At 32.9% G+C, this 18,280-nt stretch overlaps 1 protein-coding gene and 1 long non-coding RNA gene across 6 annotated transcripts in view; one reads left to right on the plus strand and one right to left on the minus strand.

Moving 5' to 3' along the window:
• The window catches only part of SCN1A (sodium voltage-gated channel alpha subunit 1), a 162,073-nt gene that overhangs the window by 88,790 nt on the left and 55,003 nt on the right, over nucleotides 1-18,280 (plus strand). For 3 of the 5 annotated variants that reach the window (XM_049773370.1, XM_049773373.1, XM_049773374.1), the window contains exons 14-19: nucleotides 1,069-1,307; nucleotides 3,164-3,337; nucleotides 4,260-4,616; nucleotides 6,110-6,592; nucleotides 14,093-14,213; nucleotides 16,562-16,716. In XM_049773370.1, coding sequence (XP_049629327.1) covers nucleotides 1,069-1,307; nucleotides 3,164-3,337; nucleotides 4,260-4,616; nucleotides 6,110-6,592; nucleotides 14,093-14,213; nucleotides 16,562-16,716 — 1,529 coding nt within the window. The remainder of the gene's footprint in view (nucleotides 1-1,068; nucleotides 1,308-3,163; nucleotides 3,338-4,259; nucleotides 4,617-6,109; nucleotides 6,593-14,092; nucleotides 14,214-16,561; nucleotides 16,717-18,280) is intronic. The other 2 variants (XM_049773371.1, XM_049773372.1) reach the window with 2 other exon arrangements.
• LOC126009175 (uncharacterized) overlaps nucleotides 1-18,280 on the minus strand; it is a 138,836-nt gene that overhangs the window by 26,157 nt on the left and 94,399 nt on the right. The window lies entirely within an intron of this gene.

The following is an 18,280-nucleotide window of genomic DNA, read 5'->3' on the forward strand; positions in this document are numbered from 1 at the left end:
CCTCCTAGTCTTCATCTCTAGTGTATTTGGGTCTTATTGCAATACAGAAAAGGCATCTATACATTTATTTTCATTGCAACACTATTCACACTAGCCAGAATCTGAAAACAACTCTAGTGCCTAAGAACAGTTGAGTGGATAAAGAAGCAATGGTACATCTATACAATGGAATACTATGCCTCTGTAAAAAATAATGAAGTCATTAAATTAGCTTATACAGAGATGAATATAGAAAGTTTTATGTGACAGAGGGAGGATAGACAGAATGATCACACAAATTAGTGGGATATAAAAATTAGTATAGAAACAAAAATATTTCTAAGTGTAACTTGGAAACCATACATTCTAAAGATTACATAGCATTTTTGTGTCTTTCCAAAATCTAGAAATTTTTTAATTACTACTTCAGGGATGTAGCTAATTTTTAGAGATACTGGTTCTACAATCTAAGTTCAATGATATCAGAATGCCTGCCTTTATATGGAAAATTTTGCAAATACAAAGTGAAATGTTTCTTTTGGAGTTAGTAATATCATTAGCCATAGTGATCCTCTCCTCTTTTCAACTTATCTTATAACGTCCAGTACTATTCTGGATACTTTTATGACTGAAGTATCTAAGTGTGGGATTAGGTTATTTTTACACAGACAAACACACAGGTTGAAAATATTCTTCTTTTTGGTAATCTTCTTATCTCCAATAGACTAAGTATGACAACACATCCAAACAATAGCATACAGCATAGCACCTATTTCCTCTAGTTCTGTTCCTATTGGGGCTTCTTTTTAAAATACTGTTCAATCAATTTAAGGAAAAATGTAGAACTGCTTATCTAGGGTACTAGTGCATAAGATGAGAAAACAATTCCTTGCTGTCTCTGTTGTATCACTATAAAGAAATAATTGATTAATTAAATTTTCTGTTATTTTTAAAAGAAGTTGACTATGACAACCAGAAATGTGTTGATTGTTGACTGGTAAAAGTTCTGATAGATCAGAAATAAGTGACAAATGTGTATATAAAGGTATCATTTGTTGTTGGCTCTTGTTTTTTTTTTTTTTTATCTAGAACTTGAAGAATCCAGGCAGAAATGTCCACCTTGTTGGTATAAATTTTCCAACATATTCTTAATATGGGACTGTTCGCCATATTGGTTAAAAGTAAAACATATTGTCAACCTAGTTGTGATGGACCCATTTGTTGACCTGGCCATCACCATTTGTATTGTCTTAAATACACTTTTCATGGCCATGGAGCACTATCCAATGACAGATCATTTCAATCATGTGCTTACAGTAGGAAACTTGGTAAGAATATTGAAAGGTAAATGTGTTCAGTCTTCAAATTTTCAATTTGAAAACTCTGCATTTAGTAAATTATAGATATTCCCCCACTATTTTCCTACCTATTAGCCTATGTAAGATGAGGTTGTAACTAGTTGAATGTATCATCCTATCCTTTATATTTTGCCAAAATATCATTGCCCTTAACAGCCAAACTTAAAAGCACAAACTTAGAAAATAATAGTCATATATTGAAAAGTTAATATTGATAGTTATTACTTTTTTTAAGGTACAGAAGTAGTTAGCATTCAGAGTACACTTCTGGATTGGTACTATCACAGTTTCGCTATATGCAAAAGACTAAAATTAAATTACAGCACATTTTATCTTGTTTAGCTATCCCCATTATTAGCTATAATTTAACAATTCAAAAATTTCTCCACTTTTGAAGCTAGAGCAATAGTGCAATGAGCAGGGCACTTGCCTTGTATCTGACTGATGCAGCATCCCATATGGTCTCCTGATTAGTGCCAAGAGTAATTCTCGAGTGCAGAGCCTGGCAGGAGTAAACCCTGAGCATTACTGAATATGGCTCAAAAACAAACAAAAATTTCTCACTCTATTTTATCACCAAAACCTAAGTTGTGCATGTACTATTTTATCTCTTTTATTTATCAAAATTACAAAATGCTAAAGTATCTAGTACATTTTATGCATTATATGATTATAAAGATTATTTTGATGTTTACCATTCACATTATATATTAATCCATAAAATACAAATTAATATTGTATTGTTGATTTACCTTAAGAATATTAGCTTTCGGGGTCGGAGAGATAGCAGAGCAGTAAGACGTTTGCCTTACATACAGAAGGATGATGGTTCAAATCCCGGCATCCCATACAGTCCCTCTAGCCTGCCAGGTGCGATTTCTGAGCATAGAGCCAGAAGTAACCCAATTGCAGCCGGATGTGACCCCCCCCAAAAAAAAAGAATACTAGCTTTAATTTGCTAAAATACTTCTAAAGTAGTATATGCATTTTAATATTTGTTTTGAAATTTAAGGTTTTATGGAAACAAATAAAATATGTAAAATATCTTGTATAGTAATTAAATCGTTAAATTTGTTATTTATTCTAAATTTAATATTTTTTAAAAATTAGCCTAACAAAGTGGTAACAGTGAGGTACATCTTACAATAATAGGCAAAAATGTATAACTGATTTGTAGAAAGGGGGGAAAAACTGACAGGTAAATAAAACTACTCATGGAAGAAGCTGGAAAGATAGCACAGCAGGTAGAGGCTTATATGGCACTCTGCCAATCTGAGTTCAATTTCCAGCAACCCATGTGACCCCCTGAGCACTGTCAGGAGTTCCTGAGTGCAAAGCCAGGAGCATGATTAGACGTAAGTCAAACACACACACACACACACACACACACACACACACACACACACTCTTACACACACACACACACAAGAACTATTATGGAAAAAATTTGTTCTGCTGTATGAAATATCAAGGTGTAATCAACTGATCTGATAAAAAAAATCTGGGTAAAATAGATTTGTACTCAAATCCTACTTTTGTCATTTTCTAGTTTTAAGATTCCAGATGAATTAGAGTATCTATTCCAAAACCTAATTACTTGTTAGTAAATTAATTATCCTAATACCTACTTTAACTTTTAACAAAGCTTCTATAAAATGCACTGATAAAACAACTGAAACATTTTCACCAATTGAAAGTAACTATACAAATGTAAACTTGCAGTAGAATTCTTATGGGGGAAAGTCACATAAGTAATGTGTTTTAAGAGTAAGTGTGTCATTTTCTCTTTATTTGATGTAATTAGAATAATTTTGTTTTGATTTTAGGTTTTCACTGGGATCTTTACAGCAGAAATGTTTCTGAAAATTATTGCCATGGACCCTTACTATTATTTTCAAGCAGGCTGGAATATCTTTGATGGTTTTATTGTGACACTTAGCCTGGTAGAACTTGGTCTCGCTGATGTGGAAGGATTATCAGTTCTTCGTTCATTCCGACTGGTAAACTTAGAGAAATAAATCAGTTAAAACAATGTTTACAACGACTATAGTTTTTACACAATACTTTTATTTATTTTTCCATACAACAATTATATTTTAAATTTTACGTAACACTGGGCATTGCTAAAAACTGTCCCTAAAATGGAAAAATAAAATCCTAGACATTTTCATTTAGAAAAATCTTTATTCTAAAGTTTAATAGAAGAATTAGTTGCTGATTATAGCTTTTTAAGTGTATATACTTAATATTTCTAGATTTAAGAAAATATTTAGATTTAATAGTAATTTGAAAACATAAAACAAGTCTTTATTAATAGTGAATGATGGACATATATGTAGAAGTACTTGTAATCTCATCTGAAAAATGGGCACATTCCAAAAAATCAGAAGAGTGATTGTGACTGAAATAGGCTTGGTAAATAATAAGTCAACTATTTAAAATATAAATGTTTTATGAATTGGAAAAATAACTATAAAGTAATGGAAAATATTCCAAAAATGTAGGGCACTAATCTAGCTGTAACAGAATTCTTAATAAACATTTCTACAGGTATATCAGGGCTTAAAATGGTGTTATTTTCAGTTCTGTTGACATAAATATCAGTTAGCAGAGATTATTGCAACAAAATGTCAATATTACTACTAGATCTGATGTGCTTTAGAAATATGACCATAAAACATATTAAGGATAGTTGGAATCCAAGTAATTCATTCCAAGAAAATTATTTACATGGTTAAAATATAGGAAAAGTAAAATCATTCTGGTAGCTGGGGTGGGAAACTTGAGGGGGTATTGCTGTAAGCCTAATAGGGTTTCAGGACAGGGCAGATATTTTTTTTCCATATTTATCGTCATTTCTAGGTAAACCTCAGCACTTGGAATGAATTTAAAGCTAATATCTACATTTTGTTTGTTTTCTAGCTTCGAGTTTTCAAATTGGCAAAATCATGGCCAACCTTAAATATGCTAATAAAGATCATTGGCAATTCAGTGGGGGCTCTGGGAAATTTAACCTTGGTGTTGGCCATCATTGTCTTCATTTTCGCTGTGGTGGGCATGCAGCTCTTTGGTAAAAGCTACAAAGACTGTGTCTGTAAGATCTCCAGTGACTGCAAGCTCCCACGTTGGCACATGAATGACTTCTTCCACTCCTTTCTGATTGTGTTTCGTGTACTTTGTGGAGAATGGATAGAGACCATGTGGGATTGTATGGAAGTAGCCGGTCAAGCTATGTGCCTTACTGTGTTCATGATGGTGATGGTGATTGGAAACCTGGTGGTATGTACCCATTTAAAATGTGCTTTTTTGAAACATTAAAGCACAATAGAATATGACCATTCTGTTCAAAATAAAAACTATGTTTATAATTTTGAAATGTATCCTAATTTCAGTATACTTACTCTCCTACTTAGATAACACAGTAATATAACTGTGACCCTAGGATATTTATACTCAATGCACTTGGTCAATGTAACAATACATTTACTGTGTGAAGGACAAAAGAGTATCATAATGAAAATAGGCCTAGAAAAACCTGTTTGGCAACATTTTACAAGCTCACGGTCATGGATTGAAAATAAACTGAAAAAACTTAGATAAAGTCTAATTTTACTTGCAGCATATAACCAAAATTGCCTTTAAGTGTGCATAGTTATTTTACCATTATTTAGTCATTTATAGACAGAATTCAGCCTCTGCATATCATATATATGACAGGTACATTGACCAATTTGGACTGGCTAATTCTCAAGGAATTTAAGTTAAAAACATGTTTAGGGGCTGGAGAGATAGCACAGCTGTAGAGCGTTTGCTTGCATACAGCCAACCTGGGACAGAACGGTTTTGATCCTGGGCATCCCATGTGGTCCCTCGAGCCTGCCAGGAGCGATTTTTGAGTATAGAGCCAGGAGTAAGCTCTGAGTGCCGCTGGGTGTGGCCCACAAACAACCAAACAAACAAAAAACATTTCTAACTTACATTAAAATAAGGGATAGCTAATGATGTCTGTTTACCCAAATGGAATAAGTGATCAAAATTGCTATCTTTCAACTTTAACACATTATTGTCATTTATATTGGAGAATACATAAGATAGATCAACTTTATACATGAATATGCCAGTCTCATTGAAATATTGTGTGTGACTCAAAATAGTTCTAATTAAACAACAGTGGTATGTGAGAGATATAATAAGTACCAATGCTTATTATAAGTTCTTATTCTCACTCTGGATAATATATATTTGCTATTTTTCAACCTATATACAATTCAGGACCTCTGTTTATCAGAAGCTATAGAAAGCATAATCTTTTTAAGTTTGTAACTCTTAGAGTCCAGATAAAATATGTGTCCTTATTATTATAAAATTTTAAACATCGTTTAAAATAACATCATTTTATAAGTGTGAGAACTTGAAACTGAACCTTCAATGATCTATATTAAAATGTAACTATTGTGATAGAGCAGTAGAAGCGGCTGATCTAGATGGACCATGGTTCAATCCCCGGTGCCAGGAGCAATTTCTGAGTGCATAGCCAGAAATAACTCCTGAGCGTAACCGGTGTGGCCCAAACCCTCCTCCCCCCCAAAAAACAAGTAGCTATTGAGCCTCATCACAAATTTAGATCACGCATTTTCTGATCAGTGCATGACGGTGCTTTCCTTCTTATTGAATGTTTGACATTTATAGTTTCCTCCCATAAAAATAAGGTATTTGAATCTTTCATTCTTTACATTGGGGTAAAACTATAATTTTGTTTGTATTATTTAAAGGTCCTGAATCTCTTTCTTGCCTTGCTTCTGAGCTCATTTAGTGCTGACAACCTTGCAGCCACTGATGATGATAATGAAATGAACAATCTCCAAATTGCTGTGGATAGGATGCATAAAGGAATAGCATACGTGAAGAGAAAACTATATGAATTCATTCAACAATCCTTTGTTAAAAAAAAAAAGATATTAGATGAAATTAAACCACTGGATGATCTAAACAATAAAAAGGACAGTTGCATGTCCAATCACACAACAGAAATTGGGAAAGATCTTGACTACCTTAAAGATGTAAATGGAACCACAAGTGGAATAGGAACTGGAAGTAGTGTTGAAAAATACATTATTGATGAAAGTGACTATATGTCATTTATAAACAATCCCAGTCTTACTGTGACTGTACCAATTGCTGTAGGAGAGTCTGACTTTGAAAATTTAAACACTGAGGATTTCAGTAGTGAGTCAGATCTGGAAGAAAGCAAAGAGGTAAGATTTTATTAATTTATTTGTTTATAACTAAGTAAATAAATAAACATGTTCTATATATATTATACTATATGTACTTATAATAATATATGTGACATTATTCAAATTTTATTCCACTATTGATCTAAAATTTTAAACCTCAATAGTTAGTTGATAATTTGAAGAATTTGAAGAATAAAATTGTGTTTTTACATAGCATTTCTACTGGATAACTACATTAATTGACTTAAACAACTGAAATAGATTTTTAAACTTCTGGACACTTGGTATCAAGCCTAAGATCAGAATATAAGAAGGCTAGTATCTCATGAGAACTCCCTTCTTCGATTACAGATATCAACCTTCTCGCTGTGGCATTTTCTTTGTTTGTGTAAAAAAAAAGCTCTGGTGATTCTTTTCTTATAACACCAGCCTTGGATGAAGACATAGTACAAGGTGTTAATGTGTTTGCTTTGCAAATGATACCACATGATTTCCCATCACAGAGCCAAGAGAGAAGAGGTCTAAACAAAGGAACAAACCACCAGCTCCATATCTAATTAAGACCCTACCCTTGTCATTTCAATTAACCTTTATCATTACCTCTTAGTCCTTATCTCCAAATAGTCTTATTGAGGATAAGAGCTTCAAATTATTAACATAGAAAGCATGCTCCATAATAAATTACTGAGCAATTTTAAGCCATCTTAAGCAAATTTATATAATTTAAGCAATCTTAAACTCTAATTGATGTTAATTCAGAAAACATCTAGAACAAAGTACTTTCACTTCCTGTGAGTGTATTTTGTCTCTGGATATACCCCTTCATAGCTTACTAGTTTGTCCTGTATTATGACATTCCCATACAAAAATTTTTTGGTTCTATGCTAATTTTTATCTTCATTTCTTCTTTAGTCTCATATTATGCTCTCTTCATTAAAGTAGGGTACAATTTATGAGGTTTTCTGATTTAGTGCAATTAAGCTGACAGAAGATTCCCTAATAGATTCTTTATATATTAATACTTTTTTTATAATAGAAATATAGAGTATTGGGGAAGAAGAGATAATTCAGTAGCTAAGGCACTTCCCTTGCATGTACTTGACCTGTGTCTTATCCTCAGTACCCCAGAGTATCACCAAGAATGATCCTTAAGCACATTCCCAAGAATAAGCCCTGAATACAGCTAGATGTGATTTAAACTGCTATTAAAAAATTTTAAATTTAGAAATATAATATATTAATGTCAAGTTTTTTTAAAGTCTATTCTTTTATCTGCATTCATTTATTTAAGTTACCCAGTGACAGTGAAATCACTGATATTAATAAATTGCCTTAGAAAGATGATTTTAGATCTATCTATCTATCTATCTATCTATCTATATACACACATTTATAAATTTTTAGAACTATTTCTTCCACCTTTAAGTTTAAAATTTTACATTGGAACATGACTTATTATTTCAAAGTACTGTCATGATCTCTATTAAATCTAAACTATTTGACTATATTAATGTTTCAGTTTCTGAATTTCAATGTGTTTTATCTAACAATATCATGATATGACTTTAAGGTATTAAATTGTATTGTCTAACTTAAAATCACAAATGTTCATAATCCATTATCTATTATCTAAGCATTTGTTTTAGCCAAGTGAGAGTACAGTTTTAATGCTATTTGTATATAAATAATTCTATGATGCCAAATATTGAACTCTTAAATTCTATTATTTATGATCATTTACCATGCAACTTGTCCTAACTTTTCAATTCTCAACATCCAACTATCAAAAATGAGGGTAACAACCTATATAAATACTTTTAGAATATTATATGTATTACACGGAAAGTACTTTATACATTATCTACTTAAAGTAAAGATTCAATAAGATGCATAACTATTTTTCATTTCTTTTATTCAAGTAGTAATTTTTTATTAAATACAAAGATATTATATACAAAGTTAAAAAAGTTGTTGATAGTTGAGTTTTGAACATACAATGTTCCACCATTCATCCCTTCACTGGTGTTATTTCCCACTACCAATTTACTCAGCATTACTAATTTTAATAGTAATATTTTCAACACCTTTATCTCTAAGAAGGAAATATAGGACATATTAGGATTATATTCCTCCACCTTCAACTCTAACTTAGGTTTATGATCAGCACTGTATATTACAATAAATAGCAATATTATATAGTAAACATAACCTACTGAAGATCAACCTTCCAACTACATCTTAATGGTGAAATTGTTTGTTAGAAATAACATGAGAATTAGTAAGTTAATGTTTGGTTATTTTGGTTATTTGTATACTAAAATAATTTCAGCACAGTTTTATCCTTTGATAATATATTGCGGTTCTCTTTAGTATCTTTAATAGAAGTCATTTTAATTTTTAATATGCTTAGTACATACTAGAAATATTTATTAATGCATACTGTACACAATTAAATATTAATACTTATATTTTAATATAAAATATTATTTTGTAAATTATTTACAATATATGTATATATTGAAAATATATGCATATAATTAAATTTAAAAATACCCAATTTGGATTTGGGGCCACATCCAACATTGCTCAAGGTTACTCCTGGCTCTGTACTTGGAGGACCATCAGGGATACTGAAGAGCGAACCCAAGTTGGCCATGTACAAATGCCCTACCTGCTGTGCTATGGCGCCAGCCCTGTAAATGGCTGCCTTTAAATGGTACTAAAACTGTTTCTCAATACTTGCCAACTTTGAAAAATAAATATAAGTATGTGCATATGTAAATATATAAATTTTATATTCATTTTCTCCTTAAATTTTAGGCTTAATTTAAGTTAATTTTATAATTTGGGAATTTAACAATTATTAGACATTATAGAGAAAAACTCAGAATAAAATTAAGTGTAAAATAAAGTGATAAACACTTAGGATTGAGGTAATGAACAAGAAAATAAACTTTAATCATGGGCTGTAAAGAACTATTGTATTTTATTTGCTTTGCTTTGTTTTTCTTCACCCTCAAGGTCAAAATCATTTTCTATAGAAGAGAAAAAATTTTAAGTGAGAAATGTTACATAATCCACTAAGAAAGAAATATGCTCTTACCATCAGGTCTGTAGTTATTAAGTGGTTATTGAATGCTCTGGTGTACATGGTTAAGTGGATGCTTCATATCTATGTGGTCCCTTCATTCTCTTAGCTCACTTATTAAATTAGCCTGTGAAAGAGTCTTGGACAATACAAGTCAATGCATAAATGAGCTTCTGAAAACTGTGTGAATATGCATAATTTCAAATGAACTAATTACTTGAAAATTAGTTGGAAACCCAATTACAATCATATTTGTAATCAAGTTGTTTAAATAAAGATATTTAAAAAAATGAATAAGATGATGACCCCCCTTAAAAAAAAGGTTGAAAATAGCTTAACCAAACAGTAAAGTGGATTTTTAAATAATTTCTCAATCTAAAAAGACCCATGAGAATTAATTGCTTTATTATATAAGTAGTAAATTTATTTTTTAGTTTTTAGTTTTTTAGTTTTTGGGTCATACCCGGCAGCACTCAGGGGTTATTCCTGGCTCCACACTCAGAAATCGCTCCTGGCAGGCACGGGGGACCATATGGGATGCCGGGACCAATGACCTTCTGCATGAAAGGCAAATGCCTTACCTCCATGCTATCTCTCCGGCCCCATAAGTAGTAAATTTTAAGATGAAATTAATTTCCTCTTTAAGAACAAAAGAGAAAATATTGTCTTATTAGCTTTTTAATTAATAAAAGTGCATATTTAATCTTTTTAACTTGCTCTAAATAAACTTTTAATACTTTATTCAAATTCACATCTCATGCTGATGTAAAGATGAATTCTTTCCACACATCTCCAAATCTTTTCTAACCCATTTTAATTCAGTGTTATTTTCCCAATCAAATAAAGAATTAACTGTATGTTGTCACCCTAATTTTAAAAAATGAACCAATGATAATAATGAAATTGTAAACATGTATTAATAAAAATATACAGATTGTGATGGTTTTGATTTAATTTTAATTGAGATAATATGATTTTCAATAGCTTTTATTCTTTAGCCATACAATATTACTATATAACACATACCACCAAAGTGCCTTTATTCCTATACTAATGTCCCTAGATTTCTTATCTCTTTCTTAATTCTATTTGGCAAACTCAGTTTTTTTTTTGTTGAAAGTTTTATTTTCAATTGTCATTGTATGTTTCTTCATATTCCACATAGCACTGAGATCGTCTAGTATTTGTTCTTCTCCTTCTGACTTATTTTCTTAATATGGCATTATCTAATTTCATCCATGTTGTCACAAAATGAAAGATTTCATCTTTTTTATAGCTGGGCAGTATTTCATTGTGTATATATACACACAATTTATCCGCATATCTGTTGTTGGACATGTATGTTGGTTTCATATGTTGGCTATTATAAATAGTGCCACAATGAACATAGATATGTACATGTATATTTGAAAGTTTTATTTAATTGAGTCACTGAAAGGTACAAGTTTTAAAAAGTTGTTGATAGTTGGGTTTCAATCATACAATGTTTTCAACACCTCCCCTTTACCAGTGCTCATTTCCCTCCACCAATTTACCAGTTTATCTCCTACCTCTACCCCATAAGTTTTCTATCTCTTGGTATAGATATCAAAAAATGAAACCTCTGGGTAATATGGTAGTTATACTTTTAAATTTTTGAGAAATTTCCATACTGTTTTCCATAGAGGCCAAACCAGTTTACCTATTTAGTCCACTAATCATTTCCCACCAATTGTGAACAATAATTCTGTTTTTTATTGCATTTCCTTCAATACTTGTCTGAGTTTTTTAAATAGGCCATTCTCACTAGTATCAGGTGCTATATTATGTATTTATTAACATTTCCCTGATGATCTATGATGATACACCCTTTCATAAGCCTAGACTAGGAGCTTTTCCACAAAAAAAAAGATATTTTACTGCTAATAAAGAATATTTTATAATTTTGAAGTCATCTAAAACATTCTGAAATGCAGATTGTGGATTAGGATGATACTTCAGAAGACTAGAGTATAGACATCCAATGTGTAGGATCTCATATTTCATCCTGGCATTACATGGTCCCTGGAGCAATGTCAGGTGTAGCCCTAGAGGCCCCCAACATTGCTTGCCCAAGAATTGGGTCATCCTGTATCATAAGTCAAGTGTCACAGGAGGTGACTCCCAGTCTCCTGAACAGAAGCCCTCAATTAACAGACATAAAATTTTACTAAAATGTAGGAGTCCCTAAAAGTAAATAAAAATGTCAGTTCTTTTTCAATTCTATGCATTAAAGGAAAAATATGCATAGGAAGATAGTTGGGTTATGAAACAAATGCAAATTTTAGAGAATATACTTTTTTAGGTAATGTAGTTTACAAAACTCCTTTTATAGGGTTTTATGTATATAGCATGTAGAATGGTATTCTCCACCAGAGTGCACTTCCCTCTACCATTGACCCTTTCATTTTCCCTCCTGCCTACTCCCAACTAGCCCCGCCCCCCAACTCCCCATTGTGGTTAATTCAGTTCCTTAGGTCAGTTCTTATGTTACATTACCTTGAGGCATTTGTTCCCCTGCTGTTTCTCTATATCCTAATATGAAAGAAATAATCCTGAGATCAAGAAATTGTGGTGTGTATATATGCACAAAAGGATGCTATGTAGCTATAAGAAAGAAAAGCATGCAATTTACAGAAACATGGATAGAACTCCACAATAGTATGCTGAGTATAGTCAGAACAAAAATTATCCTTTCATATATAGGACTTATAAGATATACAACAAGGTAGCAAAAAAATGTCCAAAGGCAGGATACTCAGGGGAAGGAAGACATTTAGAGGTACAATTTTGTAGAAATAAAATAAAATTTATTTTATGTTGTTTTTGCCTTTATTTTTGGGGGGGAATGGGACTTAGGCCATATCTAGCTGCGATTAGTACTTACTCCTGGCTCTACATTCAGGAATTATGTCCTGCACTGCTTGGGGGACCTTATGCGATGCCATGGCTCAAATCTGGTTGGCTGTGTGCAAGGCAAAATTAACAATCCACTGCATTATCTTTCCAAGCTCCACTTTTAATCTTTCATCTTGGGAATCAAAATTATACTAGAAATTGAAACCTAAGTGGCTAATAATTGCATTTAATAATGAATACATTTTTACATGGAGCTTAATATTTGGCATCATTAGAAAATTGTGGTAAAAGCAAACTTTGTTCAAAATTCGAAAAAACTTTACAATTAGTATTTTTTAAGTTTTCCTGTGAATTAAATACTATCCCCAAAGGCTTTATTGCTGTCCATAATTTGCTATTACAAGTTTGCTAAATAGAAAGTATGTGATTGGGGCCGGGCGGTGGCGCTAAAGGTAAGGTGCCTGCCTTGCCTGTGCTAGCCTAGGACGGACCACGGTTCGATCCCCCGGCGTCCCATATGGTCCCCCAAGCCAGGAGCAACTTCTGAGCATAGCCAGGAGTAACCCCTGAGCGTCACCGGGTGTGGCCCAAAAACCAAAAAAAAAAAAAAAAAAAAAAAAAGAAAGTATGTGATTAAGTTGATAGATTACTATGAGCAAAAATTAAAGAAAGTTCAATTCTAAAACTACCCCCAAGTTAGCTTATTTCAGCTAATAAATATTCTTAATAATTTCAACTTTTGGTTTGTGTTTATGTACAGTGGTTTTGATTTTCATTTTAAGATTAAATTTCATTAAATTTTATAGATATTATTTCATCTATCAGGCTCATATTGATATTTTCCCCCCAAATTTAGGAAAATTATATTTGTGTATCTACTAATTCTTTTTTTTTGGGGGGGGCACACCCGGCGATGCTCAGGGGTTACTCCTGGCTGTCTGCTCAGAAATAGCTCCTGGCAGGCACGGGGGACCGTATGGGACACCGGGATTCGAACCAACCACCTTTGGTCCTGGATCGGCTGCTTGCAAGGCAAACACCGCTGTGCTATCTCTCCGGGCCCCGTATCTACTGATTCTTTAGTTTTACAAACAATATGGTTAAATAGAAATAGAATGCGGGCTTATGGTTCAGGAAAAATGGTCTAATATCTTGTCTTTCTCACTTTATGGTTTTGACATTATTTAGCCTGGCTCAGCCTGTGTTTGGTCATTTAAAAAATCAGATCAGTATCTCTTATTTTAACTCCCTTCCCATACTTATCCCTGTGAGGCTTTTCTACCTCATTGGATATTATTTTACTTAGTGCTTATGACTGATGGCCATTAGTAATTTTATAACACAGTAATCTAATTTCATACTTGCATTATCAAGTCTGGTAGAGAAGTTATCTGATAAGATCCTCATTTCCTCTTTTCATTTTCTTTTTATCAACTCCTCCTTTGCTTTAACCTAGAAATCAGCTCATAAAACTCATAATCAATTCTTTCTTGATTGGCTCTTTATTAGTTTCCAAAATTAAAGTGTACTTTTTATGCCAATCTCATGCACAGAAACTTAACGAAAGCAGTAGTTCCTCTGAAGGCAGCACAGTAGACATTGGTGCACCTGAAGAAGAGCAGCCTGTGGTGGAACCTGAGGAAACTCTTGAACCTGAAGCCTGTTTCACTGAAGGTAAAGAAAATGATGCTCATGATATTTATCTGTTTGTTCAGTGTAGGTATTTATTAACTATTGATCACCCAAAATGGACTACATAATAGAAAAGAATTTTGTGGTCTATTTCAATTACTTCTAGAGGCTAACATCCACCATCTTAAATTGTAAGTTTTCAGCCCTATATGAGATTGCATAAATCTTTTACTTTTGTTTTAAAATTAGAATACATTTTGTTTGATTTATGATTTATTAACAGTAAATGTTTGATTTGAATGCTAATTGCATTCAATTGCATAAAGTTTTCTTGAGCAAAAAGGAAACACAAATGGAAAAACTTTAAGACTCTCTGTAAAGGTACTCAAATTTTATTGTGTGTCTGGTTTTCATATTCAACTATGTAGAAAATTTAATAAAAATGAAATAAAATATGTTTATGGGATCAAAACTAATGACTAATTGGAATATTTTAAAATGGCAATTTTAAAATAAATAAGTTGGTATCATAAGTATTATTATCAAGATTCTCAGACATAGAATTTAAGTTAAAATTTACATTTGGATGGAGCCAGAGAGATAATACAGGGATTAATGTTCCTGTCAGGCATGTGGGTAACCTGAGTTATAATTCTTTAAATACCACCAAGAGTGATGCCTGAACACAGAGCCAGAGTAACTGTGCTGGTTATCTTTTGGAGATAGCTCCAAAAGGCTGAGTGCCAGTTTGCATACAGGAGGTCCAAGTTCAATCCTTGATACTATATGTTTCCTTAAACATGCTTGGAGTGACCAAGACAGAACTGAAAGTAGCCCCTGAGCACTGTCATAAACAAACAAAATAAATTTAGCAATAACTTTTGACAAATTAAATGAATCAAAAATACTTAATTTTGGTGGGTTCCAAGCAGTGGCACAGTGGTAGGGCATTTGTCTTGCACGTATCTGACCTAGGATGGACACGGTTTGATCGCTGGCTTCCCATATGGCCCCCCAAGTCAGGAGTAACCCTTGGACATCACCAGGTGTGGCCCAAAAACAAACAAAACAAAAGAAAACAAAAATAAGCCTAAATTTTGGGTAAGATGAATATATTCCAGTGCTTAATTGATAATATAAGAACTAAATAGTCTACATCCAGTGCCTAATCAGCCTCTATGAAGCCTGATACACTATGAGCAATCAGTTTAAGTATTTGTATTCCCCATGACTACTAGTCCCATGGCCCTAGGGATTTGAATATTAAACATGAATGTGTTTGCATTTTCTGTAGTTAGTGATTCCTTCCAGGAACTTGATCATTTCCCTCTATTTACCATGCAAATTATGTACATCAATCAACATCTTCCCAAGATCTAATTGGCTTTATTAAATTATTTATAAATCAGGCAGCACCCCTTCTAGCAAGTTAATCTCCAGAAGGAGATTGTTGAGGCTGTAGAGAGATCTTAGTTGTTAAAGGTGATATCCACAATCTTTGAGGCTCTGAGACTTAAACTATAATTATTGGTTTGAGCCCAAGTCCAGAGAGAACCAAAGCATTAGTCCTGTGCTGCTAGAGGGAAATTTCTGAGTGTACCCCACAAAGAGAACTCTCTTAAAAGCTATAATAAATATTATCACTTGCTTTTTCTGATTTCTAATCACATGCTACCCTATAAGATTCCCCTTTTTCATTTTAAACTAATATGTAAATCCTTACTATTGTCCTACTTGACTTCCTCCCTTCTTTCCTTTTCTTTCTTTTTTTTTTCCTTTTTCTATCAGTATATTTGATGTTTTTGAGGCACAATAAATATTGATTTTATTTTTTTTTGTTTGAGTGAAAGCAGTAAAAGGAAGACAATACAAAAATTAAAGCAGCAGCCATTCCCATCTTATTTTAGAGAACTAAATTATTTTATTTTAATCTTCCAAGTTTTCGTCTAGGAGCACACTAGAATACCTAACCAAAAAAATTCAGGAGTGTTGAGAAAGATCTATATTATTGATCTCTATTCTCTTTGAAGAATTTTCTGATTATTACTAATTTCAATTAGTCGATTTTCTACAATGGAATCAACAAAATACTTCTGGATACTATAGTACAAGACAAAACTACACTTGTTTGTATTTAACTAAATCTTTCTTGGATATTAATACTTAAAACACACACACAAATGTTTATATTATCCAGGATGTCATTTAAAGAGCCTGAAGAGTGTTCTCAACTTTATTAGCTAAAGAATGTCTTCTTGTTACACCCGGTTTAGAGTTATCTTAGTAAATTAGAAAGGCTATGCTAATAATACTAATCATTTCAAGGCCAACGGTTGTTTAGAAACTGAAAGCTATTTATAAAAACTTATTTGACATTATTATATTTGCAGGCTGTGTACGAAGATTCAAATGTTGTCAAGTCAGTGTGGAAGAAGGAAGAGGAAAACAGTGGTGGAACTTAAGAAGGACTTGTTTCCGCATAGTAGAACATAATTGGTTTGAGACCTTCATTGTGTTTATGATTCTACTTAGTAGTGGTGCTCTGGTGAGTGAATATTAAGAAAAGTGATACAATATTAATTTTGGAAATATCTATTATTGATGATTTATTCATTTTTTTCTACATTGACATATTTTATTAAATCGTGAGATACAGAGTTAAAGTTCAACAATCTCCCTTTACCTGTGTTTATTTTCTGCTACCAATTTCCCTAGTTACCCTCCAGTCATTCCGCCATTACCTCCACCACCTCTCAGCCTGCGTATATGTCTTTATGATAGACTATCTCCTTCCCTTCCCCTCTCTGTTTCTCTTCCTCTCTCTCCAAACAATATTGATTACTGTTATTGAAGGGGTTTCATATGTATCACTTTACTTCCTTTTAATTTTCAGTTCTTGTCCAGAGTGACCATTTTCAACTATTTTTGACCTGGATATCCCTTCTCTGTTATTGTTTTTTGAGTATTATTCCTATACTCTGAGTGTTTTATTTATTCTTTTTTTTAAATTTTTTTATTTTTAATTATGAGAACAAAGATGCAAAGAAAGAGGACAAGGTAAAGTTACAGTGGAAGGACAATCACCCATAACATAATTCTCAGAAGTCCCCTTGCTGATATCTTAACTTTGAACTTTCAGCCAAAGAACATTAAGATAAATAAAACAGAATCCATGAACAATTACTTTGTCCCTCAAGTCCCAAGATTGTAACACATTATAATATTTCTTAACAGCACACAAAGCAATCTAACGCCATAAAACTTACATAACTCCTTAAACATTAGAGGCATAGTATTTTTTACATTTCCATGTACATGCATATTAGCTTAAGTTAACCTCAAATTTTAAGTGGGTTTTTTTGTAAGGATTAGAGTCAAAGGAGCACAGTAAAAACGGTGTTAGAGTTGCAATTGTTGTTTGCATAGGCCCACCAAAATATGAGAGGCATGGAAAGGAATAACCTTGGCCTAAATACCAAGAGATCCTACTCCTGAAATTTCCTGGCATAAGACCAACTCTAGGCTCCAGGCAAGTTATCGTCCAATCCAAGACATTGTCCGTAGTGCCAACACACTTTTCACACAGTCTCTGTTGTTGGTATCATGTTTCTGTATTAAAGATCCTGGAATCTGCATATCCTACATTGAAGTCAGGATGTGGAGCATCCTCTCGTTTCACCTAACCATTAAATGGCAATGCAGGAAGCCCTGTCCTGTAAGCAGGTCAGTGTTAAGGGAAGTCTCTTTTGAGCAGGTCGATGTCTGAGCAGTGGTAGGATCTTCCATGGTAGAGGATTGCTTCCAGGTGATGTTATAGACAAACCTGGATGTTTCGTGGATGGCTTCCCTGGTTCAGGGGTGAATGGAAAATGCCCTTTCTTCTGAGGCCTGTGCCAGGTCATTATGTCAATGTTCAGGGTGTAAGGTCCCTTTGCACTATAAGATTTGTGTATTCCAATCTCTATTAGATAGGATCTTATTTGTATGTATAGTATTTTCTCATTTTAATGTGCCTATGCAAAAAAGGAGCAATGCCACGTGGCGTTATTGGTGCATATGGGGGACATAAGAACAAGTCCAATAATCCCCATGATATGGTTCAATCATAA

Source organism: Suncus etruscus, chromosome 5, assembly GCF_024139225.1.
Source record: "Suncus etruscus isolate mSunEtr1 chromosome 5, mSunEtr1.pri.cur, whole genome shotgun sequence".
Taxonomy (NCBI): Eukaryota; Metazoa; Chordata; class Mammalia; order Eulipotyphla; family Soricidae; genus Suncus; species Suncus etruscus.